General features: G+C 45.8%; 1 protein-coding gene across 1 annotated transcript; it reads left to right on the top strand.

The window, feature by feature from the left end:
• The first annotated feature begins 10,602 nt into the window (after positions 1 to 10,602).
• Positions 10,603 to 11,555, top strand: SNRPB (small nuclear ribonucleoprotein polypeptides B and B1). The gene has a single exon (XM_077476907.1). The coding sequence runs from the start codon at positions 10,700 to 10,702 to the stop codon at positions 11,423 to 11,425; it is 726 nt and encodes a 241-aa protein (XP_077333033.1). The 5' UTR covers positions 10,603 to 10,699; the 3' UTR covers positions 11,426 to 11,555.
• Positions 11,556 to 16,322: the final 4,767 nt, after the last annotated feature.

The following is a 16,322-nucleotide window of genomic DNA, read 5'->3' on the forward strand; positions in this document are numbered from 1 at the left end:
TATTCAATTCACTCTCTGAGATAGACTAGCCAGAAATATTAATAGGTTATTGATTCAATGTTGCTTGTTAAATTATATTATTATTCAAGAACCAAAAAGTCCACCTCAATTTAGCTTGACAGATCTTAGCTTTTGTGAACAAACACTTTTACTGCTATCTCTGTCTGAAAACTGAATTTTTAGCTTATGGGGTTTTGCAGATGTGAGCATGCCTTGAGTTACTACTGCTATGTTTGCTAATATTATACTGCTCAAAAGTGTTGGTTTTGAGCGTAATAATCATTCAGATCTGAACTCTGCAACTTTTGGCATACATTTCCTATGTTTGATCTTCCTTTGCAGTAACTTTTTAAATTAACCACAATGATAATTTAAGTTTTTCTTTTACACTATATACATTTTAAAATAACATACAAAAAGAAAAGAAAATGTAAGCCTCAGTATACTAATATTTTTTGTAATCTAATTATATTTACAGAAGTACTGCATTACACAATGTATTATTTCTATAGCATCTTCTCTGTTGCATTTTCCAACAGATTATTTATTTTAATTAAATCCTTCAAAAAGACTATACTTGGCATTTATTTAAAAAAATGTTAATAAAATGCTCAATGGAAAATTGTCTATTAGTCTTTTCAAAAGAGAGAAATTGCTGGTTAAATTTGTAAACCCCATTTTTTATATGCCTGTGCTGTAATACTTCAATTGAACTGTTAATATGGCATGAAAAGAGTATTCACAAATGCTGATAACAAGATTGTGAAGCCAAATGAAATCCCATTGTTCCACTGCCAGGAACTGTTGGCTATGAAAGGGCCATTTTGTGATATCAATCATCTATGAGAAGTCCAGAACAGGCACACATGTTGAGTACCCCACCGTGTCCTAAATTATAATAAATATATAGGCTAGCAGGTGCTCAGCAATGCAATGCTTTTCAAAAGACCACAGCATGGAGCATAAAGCTGTTCAAGAAAGCAAAATGTGTAGGATGCATAGCGTAAGTGATGGCTTTCTGCATGTGAATTTCTGAAGATTACAAAAAGAAATAGACCCAACTGTGTAAATATAACTTCACATATAGACATTAATATGTTTTTTTCCTAAACTAACTTTCATGTAATGTTTAAAGGTTCTGCTATTTTTTTTCCATTTAATCAGACATTACATTGAATTTTAAGCTTAGTGACCATTAACTCTTTTGCTGCTATTCCCTTTGCCCTACATTTTATTATTCACTTACAGCTTTCAGAGTTTGTTAAAGATCCCCCACACCATACATTTTCTGAATGCATGGGACCAATAGATAAAAAGAAGGTGCTACTGATTTTTTTTTATGCCCAGTGATATTTGAGCGCATTTTTCTACAAAACTATTTTCCCTAAAACCACAATAAAATCATTATTGGCAGACACAAACACAGCAACATGTACAAAATTTCACCTACATTTATCAATATAAGTTGAAACTGTATTGGGTTATTAAATAACAAATATTTGTAAATTTTAAATTGTGCCTTTCTGCAAAATAATGAAAATTGATGGTACGATAAAGTGTATATAAGCAATTCAGTCTAAAAATCTGGAAGTAATAATTTTTCACTTACAGCTTTCAGAGCTGGTACAAGTCTCCCCAAACCATGCATGTTTTTAAAACCACATGATCAGTAGAAAAAAAAAATACTATTGATTTTGTGGGCCCACAGTAGTTGCATAAATGTTTGTCAAATAACTATTTTCACTAGACATGTGCAGAGTAAAATATTTTGTTTCGGAATTTCGTTTTCGTCCGAAAAATTTATTTATTTAGTTACTCCCAAAATTCGTTTTTATTTATTTCGTTTTTCGTTCAAAAATTGCATTCGTCCGAAAATCCACATGAATTATGGTTGAATCTGTCTTTGAAGGCTTATAGTGTCTGTCGAATGTATAAAGAGGATTCGACAGAGCTAGTATATAGCATACTTCGTGTGAACTTTAGAACCCTATTAAAGTCTATGGAACTCCAACGTTCAAAATCTAAAGTGCTAATTTTAAAGGCTAATTTGCAAGTTACTGTCCTAAAAAGTGTTTGGGGACCCGGGTCCTGCCCCAGGGGACATGTATCAATGCAAAAAAAAGTTTTAAAAACTAATGTTTTTTCGGGAGCAGTGATTTTAATAATGATTAAAGTGAAACAATAAAAGTGTAATATTCCTTTAAATTTCGTAGGGGGGGGGGGGGGTGTCTATAGTATGCCTGTGAAGGGGCACATGTTTCTGGTGCTTAGAACTGTCCCTGCACAAAGTGTCATTTATGCAGGAAAAAAAGTCCCATTAAAATCATTTGCAGCTATTATTAATTGTCGGCTCTGTAATACAGAGAACACTCATTGAAAGTCATTGATAAAAAATAAATAAATAAATAAATTTAAAAAAAAGTGTGGGGGTCCCCCAAATTCAATTACCAGGCCCTTCAGGTCTGGTATGGATATTAAGGGGAACCCTGTGTCAAATTAAAAAAAAAATTGACGTGGGGTTCCCCCTAAATATCCATACCAGACCCTTTATCCAAGCACACAACCTGGCAGGCCGCAGGAAAAGAAGGGGGGACGAGAGAGCAGCCCCCCCTCCCTCCTGAACCGTACCAGGCCACATGTCCTCAACATTGGGAGGATGCTTTGGGGGTCTGTGACCCCTCAAAGCACCTTGTCCCCATGTTGATGAGGACAAGGGCCTCATCCCCACAACCCTGGCCGGTGGTTGTGGGGGTCTGCGAGCGGGGGGCTCATCAGAATCTGGAAGCCCCCTTTAACAAGGGGACCCCCAGACCCTCCACCCCCTGTTTGAAATGGTAAGGGGGTACAAAAGTACCCCTACCATTTTACAAAGAAAGTGTAAAAAATAGTTAAATAAGACAAACACACTTTTGAAAAATTCCTCTATTGAAAATAAAAAAAAATAAAAAAAGATTCCAGCAGTGGTAATCCACTCTTGCTATCCAGCGACCGACGATCATCTCTCCGGGGTCCAGCGATGGCTCATCTGAATCAGTGCAGCGAATCCATCCATCTTCTGTCTCCACGGAAGAGACACTGCAGGGATTCCGGCGGCCTGACGTTTGTTAGACATCTGTCACCTGACCCCGCCCCCCTCTGACGCAAGGGGAAACCCAGGGTTCCCTGTGACGTATGGGTGACCCCGCACCCCTCTGATGTAACACAGGCAGGTTTCCGTTTTTTTTATCAATGACTTTCAATGAGTGTTCTCTGTATTACGGAGCCGACAATTCATAATAGCTGCGAGTGATTTTAAGTGCTCATGCACACGGACGTTTTAAAAAACTGGCTGCAAAGCTAGCTCCGACGCCTGGAAAAAGTGGCGTTAAAAACGCGATTTTTACTGCGTTTTGCATTGGCATTTTTGCGTGTTTTTGCACGTTTTTTAGCGTTAGCGTTAAGTAGTGTTTTTAAAGAAACACATCTCTTGGCTATAGCACTCAGAAAACAAAGAAAATATGTTACGCGTTTGTGCGCGTTTTTGCGCGTTTTCCCGTGATTCGCATTTTTACAGCTATAGCTCCGCGCCACGGAACGCACTGGTCCTGGGTTTTTTTTACAGCTTAAAAATGCCTATGCCATTTGCAGCTAAAAAACGCCTAGGTGGGCATGAAGCCATAGACTAACATGGACAGGCGTTTTTAAGCTGCAAAAAACACTCAAAAAAGCGGCTGTAAAAACGTCCGTGTGCATGAGGCCTAAAGGACTTTTTTTCCTGCATAAATTACACTTTGTGCAGGGACAGTTCTAAGCACCAGATACATGTGCCCCTTCACAGGCATACTGTAGACACCCACCCCTACGAAATTTAAAGGAATTACACTTTTATTGTTTCACTTTAATCATTATTAAAATCACTGCTCCCGAAAAAACTGCCGTTTTTAAAACTTTTTTTTGCATTGATACATGTCCCCTGGGGCAGGACCCAGGTCCCCAAACACTTTTTAGGACAGTAACTTGCAGAATCTTTTCTCTCTGTCAAATATTTTCTCTATATAATCTTGTCTTGTCTTGATTGTTATTGTCAGTCACGTTGAATCTCCTATTCTATATCGAACTGTTGTAACAATGAAAACGAAAATAAAGCATTTATTTATGTCGGATCTTTTGTTTTTCGGATTCTGTGCTTTCCTTATCATTTGTCAAAACGAAAACGAAAATAGCTGAAATTTGGACGAAAATGCATTCGGACGAAAACGAATGCACATGTCTAATTTTCACTAAAAATGCACTAAAATCAGCTCACATAAACACAGCATAACTTCCACATTTTCTACAAAATTTCTACAAAAGCTTCATTCACATGAGGCATACTAAAGTATAGACCCATGTGGGGGCTGTATTTACCCACATAGGGATGCACAGGTGTTCCATACATCCTCCTGCAGGTGGTCCTATCCATGTCAGCCAAGCAAGTCTTTAACAGGAACACAGGAGAGCATCTCTAGAGATGTGACCAAGATGAAGGCAGAGATCATCTGGGCTGGTCGACTTAAGTAGCCAGGACTGTTGAGCAGGATATCATCAACAGGTGAGTCACTGTGGAGAGAAAGGAGCTGGCAATTAGCCGACAGCTGAGCGGCCAGCTTTGAGAAGGAAGGGCTGAGCTCAGCCCTGACAGTTTCAAACAGTACAATGATTTATTTTTACAATGTAGCTGCCAAATTTTTAACTTTAATAGTTAGGCAGTCATTTCATCCCCAAAGAAGTGTTTACTTTGTAATAGAAAAGGAATAGTTGCTCTTGTGGTAAAAAACCATACAAAGATCTTCCGTGATTTGTATTCTTTTACTGTGTCTTCCAGCACATATTTTTATAGACAGTACTTCAAAGCTTTTGTTGAATGCATTACAATACTTCATCTAGACCACTTTCTATTGAAAAACAATTTATTAGACATGTGGATGAAAATTTAGAAAGTTTTCTTTATACAGCAGAAAAACAGATGTTAGCAAATTATTTTTGGTTGCAGATTGTAATGAGCAATTGAGTTTGAAAAATGGGTGAATCAGCAATCCTGAATATTCAGCTTTTTTAATATTTGCATGCAGATTAGTCCAATCTGCACACAATTATGTAAAGTGTGAATTCTGATTGTTTGAATGTGAAAATTGCATGATTTTCTGTAGATCTGTAGATCAGAAAAAAAAAACAATATAAAAATATTAAGGACAATCTGATAGTGAATAAATAAATATGCACTTTTACTGACTTTCCTAACTTACAATACGTTTCATAATAATTTTCTTTTCAAAGATTTTATTGGTAACATATGAGTTCAAAGACAACAGCATTTCAATATGTGCATAGTATAACAGAGGAGGTTAGAGAGAAAAAAAAAAAAAAGGAATTCAAATGTATAACCTGTCATGAGAAGATAACGCCAATACAGTTGTATCAGGTGGGATGCAGCACAAACAGTCTGGTAGAAGGTTCTCATACTACAGTGTGCATCAAGAGACACGTGGACCATAACAGGGTGAGAACCTTTGCTCTTATAACCTTCATAATGGATGGTACTTCAGTATACAGAAAGCGCTATGCCGGCAAAGCCGCACCTAGCATACGCGTATGTCACCACATTTGGTAGTACGAGTGGAGAGAAAGTACAAAGAAGTAGAGAAGCAACTAGAGGAGAGGTGGGAAAACAAGAAAAGGAGGAAGAGAGGGGGAAGAGAAAGGAGAAAGGCTAGAAGAGAGGCATAAGATCTAGTGAGAAGAGGGAAGGGAGGGAAAGGGAGTGGGGCAGGCCGGCTCATGGTAGGCCTACAGGGGTCAGCCCCCAATAGTTGTTCAGAGGGGTATGCAGAGCTATGGCACCAACCAAAACCCGTAAAAATTTGGTGGCAAGAAGTGGTCGATCCATGGCTGCCAAATTTTAGAGTGTCGGGGGACAGTATCTAGGACGGTGGCTTCTATTCTGCTGTGGATCATAGCTTGTGTGACCCTATTCTTGACTTCAGCAACATGGAGGGCAGGGGTTTTCCAAGCTTTGGCAATTGCTTGCTTAGCTGCGGTGGTGAGCTGTAGAATGAGGCGTGTCTGCGCTTTGGTGAAAGAATTCGGGTAATAATTTAGGAGGACCAGGGCTGGGTCAGGATCTAGCGGTTCCCGGGTCAGTGTAGATATCATTTGGAATATTGTTGCCCAGAAACGTTGTACTATCGGGCAGGTCCACCAAATATGTTTATGAGTGCCTCTGTCTCCGCAACCACGGAAACAGTTGGGCGAGTAGGACAGCAGGAACTTCGCTATCCTATCCGGGACCAGGTACCATCTCATGAGAACCTTATAACTCGCTTCAAGGGCAACAATATTTTGCGATGAGATCTTAGTGGTAAGCCAAACCTCAGCCCAGTCCTCCGTGTCCAGAGCCAAAGATAGGTCGTCGGCCCAACGTTGCGCGTAAAGCGGAATTGCCACAGAGAGAGAAGTAAGGTGAGCGTAGAGTTAGGATATGATGCCCGGGGCATGTGGGTCTGAATCGCAAATTTGTTCGAATAGCGATAATGTATCTGGTCCCATATTAGGGCGAATGACCCCCCGCACAAAGTGGGATATTTGGAGATAACGGAAACATTTCCTATGGGGAAGTTGGGCTTGGGCTTGAAGGGACGGGAATGTTTTGACTACACCGCTCGACACCAGGTCACAAATGCGAGTTAGGCTTGCCTGGGCCCAGGCCCAGAACGAAGCAGGTTCAGTGAATGTGTGGACATTAGTTTAAATGGTCCCCGCAGTTTGTCCCAGAGTTTCAGCGAGTGTAGGGTCAGAGGGTTGGATATAAGGCTGCGTGCAGGAGGGGGAAGCCAAAGGAGGGTTGTGAGGGGGATAGGGTGGAGATCTATTGCCTCAAGACACACCTATATAGGGATTTCAGATTTGGCATAATACATTGTGATTTGGGCGAGTTGGGCTGCGTGGTAATAGTGAGAGAAATGTGGGACCCCTAAACCCCCAGCCCGGTTGTGGCGGAGCAAAACAGATCGTGGTACCCTCGGTCTTACGGAGCCCCATATATACTGAGACACTCGACTCTGGATAATACGGTGAAAGTAGGGAGGTACTGATATAGGGAGGACCCTGTAGAAGTACAGGAGTTTAGGGAGCAGAGACATTTTAACTGCAGCAATACGCCCCATCCAAGAGATATGGAGGGGACACCATTCCTGAAGTATAGAAGAGAGGTGTTTCAGCATAGGAAGATAGTTCGCACGGAACAGATCCGTCGGGTCGATGGTTAGTTTAACGCCCAGATAGGGGATGGAGGAGTTAGACCACTGGAATGGGAAATTCCCCTGAAGAAGTGCAATGGTAGCCAGAGGCAGAGACACGTTGAGAGCCCTAGATTTAGCTTGGTTAACTTCCAGACCTGAAATTTGAGCGAACTTGTCAAGGAGTTGGACTAAGTTAGGAATAGTAGTGTGAGGGGAGGTGATAAACAATAGGGCATCATCCGCAAATAGACATAATTTATGGGTAGTTGAGGCTATCTCCAGGCCTCGGATATTGGGATTTGTCCGAATCATCACCGCCAGGTTCTCAATAGCCAGGGCAAAGAGTAATGGTGACAGTGGGCACCCTTGTCTTGTACCCCTCTGTATTGGGAAGCTCTGGGAACTAAACCCGGAGTACTTCACTGAGGCCCGAGGGTTAGTGTATAGTGATGCGATCCATTGAAGGAAGTGGGGTCCCAAACCCCAGCGCTTTAAGATAAAGTGCAGGTAAGGCCAGGAGACAGTGTCAAACGCCTTTCTTATATCTAGTGACAGGAGGTGCATGGGGATGGAGCGTGATTTTGCTAGGTGCTGCAGAAGAACAACACGGCGAATATTATCGCTGGCCTGCCTGTTAGGGATAAATCCCACTTGGTCCCTATGGATCAAGGCACCAATGAATGGGTTAAGACGCGAAGCTAGAATTTTGGCTAGGATCTTGATATCCACATTGAGGAGGGATATGGGTCGGAAATTGGACCAGATGGTGTTGTCAGCGTTAGGTTTAGGGATCATGGATATAGTGGCTGTTAAGGTGTCTCTGCCGAAGGCTTGTTGTCGGAGTAGTGCGTTAAATGAGCTAGCAAGAAGCAGGGGGCCAGTATGTCTGAAAATTTTTTATAGTAGTTACCAGGCAAACCATCTGGACCTGGGCTTTTGTGGGGTTTAAGGGACTTTATGGCCATGAGCACTTCCTCAACCGAGATCAAGCTATCAACTGACTCTCTAGCAGATTGTGGTAGTTTAGGTATGGGTAGATCCCGAAAGCAGGACTCTGCCTGCTGAGGTGAAAACTGAGTTTTGTCCGCATATAAGTCAGCCAATCTTTTACGAAACTCAGCAAGCACCTTAATAGGGTTGGTGGTAAGGGAGTCCTTGGCTAGCTTGAGTCGGATAGGTCTACGAAGCCTGTCAGGCTGACGAAGACGCAGAGCCATAAAGGTGTCCGGTTTATTAGCCTTCGTGTATATTGTGTGGCTAGATCTGCGTAGAGCTTTGTCCGCCGATTCAGCCATCAGGAGATCTAGTTCAAGTTTCGTCTTTTCAAAAATTATCTTATGAGATTCAGTGGGTGAGTGTTGGAATTGGAGAAAGTGGTGGTGGTAATCTGCCTCTAGTTGCTGCTGTCTCAACTGCCGATCTCTCTTGAGATGGGTAGCAAGGGAGATGCAGCTACCCCTAATAACGGGTTTATGTGCCTCCCAGAGAAGAACCGGGGATATCTCGGGGGTAGTGTTATGCTGCAGGTATTCCGTGAGGGCATGCCGGATGTCGAAACAGTATGATTGGTTAGTAAGATGCGCCTCGTTCATTCGCCAGGCTCTGTCTCTGGCCTGAGGGATCAACGAGGAGATAGTGGTAATCACTGCACAATGATCAGACCAGGGGATTGGGCATATGGTAGATTGGAGAACCGCCGGGAAGGAAGTTATCGGGGTCAGGATATGATCAATTCTCGAGAAAGACTTGTGTGGGTAAGAGTAGAAAGTGTAATTTCTTTTCAAGGGGTTACACTCCCTCCAAGTATCAAGGAGGGATGCTGTTTGTAACTGCTTACGGAATTGGGCTGAAAGGGAATGGTGTTCCGGGGTATATGGCGACTTGTCTAGATGAGGGTGTAACGTCAGATTAGAGTCACCACAGATAAATAGCGTACCCTTGCAGTGCGTTTTAATAACCTGTAAGAGGTGCGAGAAAAAAGGGTTAGGGTTACCATTCGGGGCATAGTAGGAGACCAATGTGGTTTCAACGTCTTGAAGGAGACCAACTAGGATGAGGTAGCGACCCTCCGGGTCTTTAATTTCTGACATAGGGGTAAACGGTAAGGAATGATGGAAGGCTATCAACACACCTCTGTGCTTAGAAGTGGCAGAGGCCGTGAAGACTTGGGGGTAGCGGGAACTGAAAAATTTCGGGGCATGGTGCATGGCAAAATGAGTCTCTTGTAAAGCCACGATCCCAGCCTTCAGGGACGCAAAGTGCTGAAAGGCCTTAATCCTCTTGTTAGGGGAGTTAAGAGGACGTTAGGGGAGAGTATATTCAAAGGGGCCATTTATAGGGAGTGGGAGGGGAGTTATGACGCAATGGTGAGACCGTGGGAGCCGACCTGCCCAAGGTAGGAGGGGAAAGTGTAGCTAGAAAAAGAAGGGGGAAAGAGAAAGAGAAGAAAAGAGTTAGAGCTCTACGTGTAAGGCAAATCAGATATCAATAGGAGCAAAAGAGAGCCAGGCTAAATCGCCCAACTAGGCAATGCTCGAACTCTGGAACCGGAAAAAACCAGCCCAGGAGAGGGTGCATTGAAAAACGGGGGAGCAGTGACAGCTCCCTGCCGCCAATGGGGAGTCACAACAGTTGTGTAAGATAGATAAGGCAGTACCTCATAGCAAAAGGCTGGGGAAATCCAGGTGGGGGGGATTAGAGGTATAGGGGAGGAGGGGAGGGAGAGGGGGGAAAAAGGGACAAATGGGGGGGGAAGAAAAAGAAAAAGGAAGTCCAGGAGGGGGGGTGAGGGAAAGATAGTAGTAGGGGGATAGGGGGAAGAGAGGTAAGGGAGGGGGAGAAGAGGGGAAAATGAAGGGAAAAGAAGAGAGAGGGGGGAAGAAGGGGAGAGAGAGGGATCAAGAGTAGGGTAGGTGGGGGGAAGGGGGGCAGGAGGGGGAGAATATTGGGAGAGGGAGAGGGGGGAGAGGGGGGGAAGAGGGGAAAGGGAGGGGAGTGCACTAGGCAGCAGGAGAGGGGGGGAGGGAATGCAATGATCACGAGGTTAGCAAACAACACTCGAGGGTGGACAAGTAGAACTATGCCAGCATCATGAGTATAGAAAACGTGTATATAACCCACTTCAATTGCATTATAATTACAGCAAAATACATAACAGGGGATCAGAAGAAAAAAAAAAGAAAAATATAAAACTGGAAATGGGGATAATGGGAAACCCAAAAGGTCTAGATGAAGGAGCCCGGGTTGAGAAATGCAGGACCATAGGGGCAAGTCATGAAAGTGGACCCAGAGGGGTTCGCCCCAGGAGCAGAGGTTGGTAGACACACAAAAAAAGATCCGGTAGCGCTTCCGGTATAAAGAGCGCCTAAGGAGAGAGAGACTCCTGGTGCAATTTTTTTCATTCCCCGAATCGGTCGCGAATCCGCGGCATCCGACCTGCAGCCATGACGGTGGGGAAAAGCAGCAAGATGCTGCAGCACATTGACTTCAGAATGCGTTGCATTCTGCAAGATGGTCGCATCTTCATTGGAACCTTCAAAGCATTTGACAAGCATATGAATCTTATACTGTGTGATTGTGATGAGTTTAGAAAGATCAAGCCAAAGAACTCCAAACAGCCAGAACGGGAAGAGAAGAGGGTACTAGGGTTAGTGTTACTACGTGGGGAGAACTTGGTATCCATGACAGTAGAAGGCCCACCTCCAAAAGATACTGGCATTGCTAGAGTACCATTGGCAGGAGCAGCTGGAGGACCAGGAGTCGGAAGAGCTGCTGGTAGAGGTGTGCCAGCTGGTGCTCCTATGCCGCAAGCCCCTGCTGGCTTAGCAGGGCCTGTTAGAGGTGTGGGAGGACCATCTCAGCAGGTGATGACACCTCAGAGCCGCGGTAATGTTGCCGCTGCTGCAGCAGCCGCCACAGCTAGTATTGCTGGGGCCCCAACACAGTATGCTGCTGGAGGACGTGGAGGTCCACCACCACCAATGGGCCGTGGCGCACCCCCACCAGGCATGATGGGCCCACCTCCAGGCATGAGGCCACCTATGGGTCCACCAATGGGCATGCCCCCAGGCCGAGGCGGACCAATGGGAATGCCACCACCTAATATGAGACCGCCACCACCTGGAATGAGAGGTCCTCCACCACCAGGCATGAGGCCAACAAGGCCATGACCCAAGCTGCCTGAAGACTTCATTTGTACATCTGGTGTTCCTCATTTGCTCTTGTCATGGGACTGTTAAATGTTTTGTAACCTTTTCTTTGTAAATTTTTAATAAAGTAAAAAAACTCAAAAAAAAAAAACTCAAAAAAAAAAAAAAAAAAGATCCGGTTATGAACCTGGTCGGGCAAAAGAAAGAAAAGGGAAAAAGACGAGGGGATCGTCCCAGCTTACATGAGCCCCCAGGCAACATGGGGGTGTAACAAAAGGAAAAAAGAAAAAAGGAGGTAGTACAAACCGAGTAGCAGATCTCCAGATTGCGGTGGAGGGGAATCCCCAATGCGGGAGCAGGTGACCATCCTCCTTACAGCCTCCGGAAACCTGCGGAGACAGGGAGAGGCATAGGGGGTCACTAGGGGAAAGAAAAAGAAAAAAAATTACCCCAAACGTCTCAGCAGGGAGGATGGGACTTGGGAGTGGAGTCTTTGGCAGCCACTGGGGTACCTCTGCGAATGGAAGATGGGCCCGGCAGGTTACGTCGTGGAGTGGCTGAGTAGGGATGCGCCGCCGAGCGGGCCGGGGTGCGAGGCAAGCTGGTCTTGGGTCTGTTCTCCGGAGGAGCCAGGTGGAGGGATTCTAGCAGGCGCTGGAGGGACTCCGGAAACGTGCAAGTATGCTGCTGACCTTGATGAATGAATTAAATGGCAAACGGGAACCGCCAAGCGTACTTCAAGTGATGTTGCATTAAAATTTGCAGCTGTGGCTTCATGGCTCAGCGCTTGGCAATGGTAAGGGGAGCCAAATCCGAGAAGAGTTGGTAGGTATGTCCCTGGAACAACAAGGACTCCTTGTTACGAGCTGCTGTAAGGAGTTGTTCCTTCGTTCGGAAGAAATGTAGTTTAACTATAATGTCTCGTGGCGGGCCATCGGCTTGACGACAGGTGAGGGCCCTATGAATCCTGTCGAACTCTAAACGTTCGATTGGTATGGAAGGGGCGAGCTCCTGGAACAAGGCCATAGTAAAAGATTGGACATCATCCACGGATCCGTAGGTTGGACCTGCGTGAGCGGTTTTCCGCGTCCTCCAAGCGGGAAAGCAGAGTCGCGTTCTCCTCCCTGAGGGCTGCGTGCTCTTGGGCATGCTCATGCAGGGTGAGCTCGATATCCTCAACCCTAGACTCCAGATCTGCTGTACGTTGGCCGATTTTGCGGATCTCCCGCAAGAGTCTATCTGTAATTTGTTCAGATGTGGTTTTCAGTGCCTTCTGGAGCATGTTCTCCATGTGTTTGAGGAAGTCATTCTGGGACATACCAAATGATGGTAGCGGGGGAGAGCCGTCGGCGCAATATACAGCAGTATCGTTCTCTTCCTCGCTGTCAGACAGCTCCCGTCTGGGTGGAGACGCCACTCGCTGGCTTGCTAGGGCCTTCGCCACCATTTTGGACGAGGCACGGGCGAGGGCTTCCTTGATTGGTTTTGGCTTATGCTTGCCCCGGTGTCCCGTTAGCACCATTCCACTCGGTGCCAAAGCCGTTAGGGAAGTGATACCGCGTAGAACGGGCTCAGAATCGGGTTCAGTCCGATAGATAGTTCCCGATGTGGCGGCGAGGAGTGCAGAGCACTAGCAGGAAGCGTCCTTCATGTCAGGCTTCGCGCATGCGCCCCCGTTTCATAATAATTTTGATGGAATCAATGCCAGCACTAAGACAGTTTACACCAAATGAAAGCCAAAGGGTTGTGTAGCAGATAGGTGACTCCCGCACATTTCTGAGATTCCCTAAGTCCTCTGAGCTGGAAGACTTGCACACGTTCATCTTTCCTACTACCCTCACATATCTTCATCAGATGCAAGAACAAGATAGCTTGCCACCACCTTCTGTATGTCAGCTAGCTGGTCAGCTAGGCAACCATAGACAGAGAGAGAGAGAGAGAGAGAGAGAGAGAGAGAGAGAGAGAGAGAGAGAGAGAGAGAGAGAGAGAGAAAGTGAGATCCCTGTTGGTGGCAATGAGATCTGTCCTTGCCTAATGCCTAATGCCATGTACACACGACCGGACCTTTTGACAGCAAAGGTCTGACGGAACAAATCCATCAGACAATTTGATCGTGTGTGAGCTTCATCTGACCTTTTGCTGTCCAAAAATCAGACGGACTTTAGAAATATAACATGTTTTAAATCTTCCCGCCGGAACTCCTAGCGGGAAACCCGTTCGTCTGTATGCTGGTCCGACAGACCAAATATGACACCAGGGCAGCTACAGCACCTGCCCATGAGAGTTTCCAGCGTGATCCTATTGCGTTGGTTCTCAGCTGCAGGGTAATGTACATCTCACGCTCGCTGCAATAGGAAAAACACCTTTTCCTATTGCAGCAAGCACGAGAGAGGTCTGGTATGGATTTTAAGGGGAACCCCTACGCCGAAAAAATGGCGTGGGGGCCCCCCTAAGGTCCAAACCAGACCCTTATCCGAGCACGCAGCCCGGAAAGGGGTTGGGGATGAGCGAGCGCCCCCCCTCCTGAACCATACCAGGCCGCATGCCCTCAACATGGGGGTGGATGCTTTGGGGAAGGGGCACCCTGCGGGCCCCCCACCCCAAAGCACCTTGTCCCCATGTTGATGAGGACAAGGGCCTCTTCCCAGCAACCCTCTTGTTGGGGTATGCTGGGGGGGCTTATCGGAATCCGGGAGCCCACAGATCCTGGCCCCCCACCCTATGTGAATAAGTATGAGGTACATCGTACCCCTACCCATTGACCTGGGGGGACAAAAGTGTCAATAAAAAAACACACTAGACAGGCTTTTAAAGTAGTTTATTAGGCAGCTCTGGGGGTCTCTTCCGTCTTAAGGGGTCTCTTCTCCTGCTCTCCGGCCTTCTCTCCCAGTCTCCGGTTCTTCTCCCGCTCTCCAGCCTCTTCTCCCACTCTCTGAATCTTCTCCCACTCTCCGATTCTTCTCCCGAGCTCCTCCGCTATCTTCTGCTCTTTTGCTAGTGGTGGCCCGATGTTTTCCGTCATCTTCTTCCCTCTGGACTTCTTCTGGTGTTGACATGATGCTCTCTCCTGCTGCAATGTGGTGTGCACGATGCTCTATAACTTATATAGGCATGGGGCGGGGTCACCGGGTGATGCCACCCGGTGATCCCACTCCTTATGATGGCACAGTCCTGGGGCATGCTGGGACTGTGCCGTCATAAGGGGCAGGGTCATCGGGTGACATCACCCGGTGACCCCGCCCCATGCCTATATAAGTCGTAGTGCACCTTGCACACAGCATTGCAGCGGGAGAGAGCGTTGTGTCAACATCGGAAGAAGACCGGAAGGAAGAAGATGAGGGAAAACACCGGGCCACTGCTAGCAAAAGAGCGGCAAAAGAGAAGAAGATAGCGGAGGAGCCCGGGAGAAGAATTGGAGAGTGGGAGAAGAGGCTGACGAGCAGGAGAAGAACCAGAGACTGGGAGAGAAGGCCGGAGAGTGGGAGAAGAGAGTGGAAGAGTCGGAAGAGACCCTCGAAGATGGAAGAGACCCCCAGAGCTGCCTAATAAACTACTTTAAAAACCTGTCTAGTGTGTTTTTTTCTTGACACTTTTTCCCCCAGGTGAATGGGTAAGGGTATGATGTACCCCATACTTATTCACATAGGGTGGGGGGCTGGGATCTGGGGGCCCCATTTTTAAAGGGGGCTCCCAGATTCTGATAAGCCCCCCGCCCGCAGACCCCAACAACCAACGGCCAGGTCGGGAACATGGGGACAAGGTGCTTTGGGGTGGGAGGGCCCTGAACTGTACCATGTACCATGCGGCCTGGTACGGTTCAGGAGGGGGGTGCTCGCTCATCCCCATCCCCTTTCCTGACTGGCCATGCTGCATGCTCGGATGAGGGTTTGGTATGGACCTTGGGGGACACTCACACCATTTTTCAGCATACAGGGTTCCCCTTAAAAACCATACCAGGCGACGGGGCCCACAAGGTATCAATCTCCCCAATAATAGCGGTGAGATTGATTTCCTTTTATAGTCCCTTTGTAACTCATCACATTCAAAATAAACAGACTTTAGTCTGTGTGTGAGCAAGTGCATTTATTTGAAAGTCCGTCGTAACTCCGTCTAAAGTCCTTTGGGAAGTGTGGCGGACCTAGTCTGCCGGAAAGTCCGGTCATGTGTAGGCAAGTCCGTTTGTTCGGAAAGCCTGTTGAAACTGCGCCAGAAGTCCGTCGGGAAGTACCTCGGACCTAGGCTGCTGGAAAGTCCGGTGGAGTGTACGCGGCATATGACAGATACAACAGCTTCTGCACATTGATAGTAATCTGTACGCAATCAGATTGACTGTCTTGTTCTCTCTCAGCCAACAATGCAATCTCACAAAAATGAAAAATTAACAGAATGTACAGCAGTAAAAAATACAAAAAGGCAAGAAAAAATGTCATACTGTACACAAATATTAGCTGATTGGTACAAAATAAAAAAGGGATAACAATTGAAATAAACAACCATTTTCGCAGTCTCATTTTTATCCTGTTGACGGGAGTAAACTGGAGAAATTACTTGTTTACAAGTAAACAAGTTACTGGTTTTCAAGCTGTCTAATATATAGAGTAATGTGGGGTGGACTCTTTCCCCTTGGTCAGTCACCTTTGGAAGAGGAACTATGCTGGCTGTGAGGAAATGTATTTGCCCCTGAAGTGGTCAGTACAGCTATATGGACCAGATGGTTCTAAAAGCTATGTCAAAGTTATAATTTCTGACACCAGGATAGCATCCTGATTTAAAAAAGTCCAAACAAAACTTGGTTGCCATGAACAATGTCCCAAATACCTTTTTTTTAGTCCCTAGGATGTTCCATAAAGCAATAACTTATCATTTTGCATCAGCATGCAGTTCATAGCTTATAGCTCACCTTTCCCTATCACTAATA

This window comes from Lithobates pipiens, unplaced genomic scaffold (assembly GCF_037356315.1).
Source record: "Lithobates pipiens isolate NorthernLeopardFrog02 unplaced genomic scaffold, aLitPip1_a1.2 Scaffold_13, whole genome shotgun sequence".
NCBI classification, from domain to species: domain Eukaryota; kingdom Metazoa; phylum Chordata; class Amphibia; order Anura; family Ranidae; genus Lithobates; species Lithobates pipiens.

Bases quoted from the DNA above. Each gene is read 5' to 3' on its own strand.
- SNRPB (XM_077476907.1), top strand. From the start codon at position 10,700: ATGACGGTGGGGAAAAGCAGCAAGATGCTGCAGCACATTGACTTCAGA.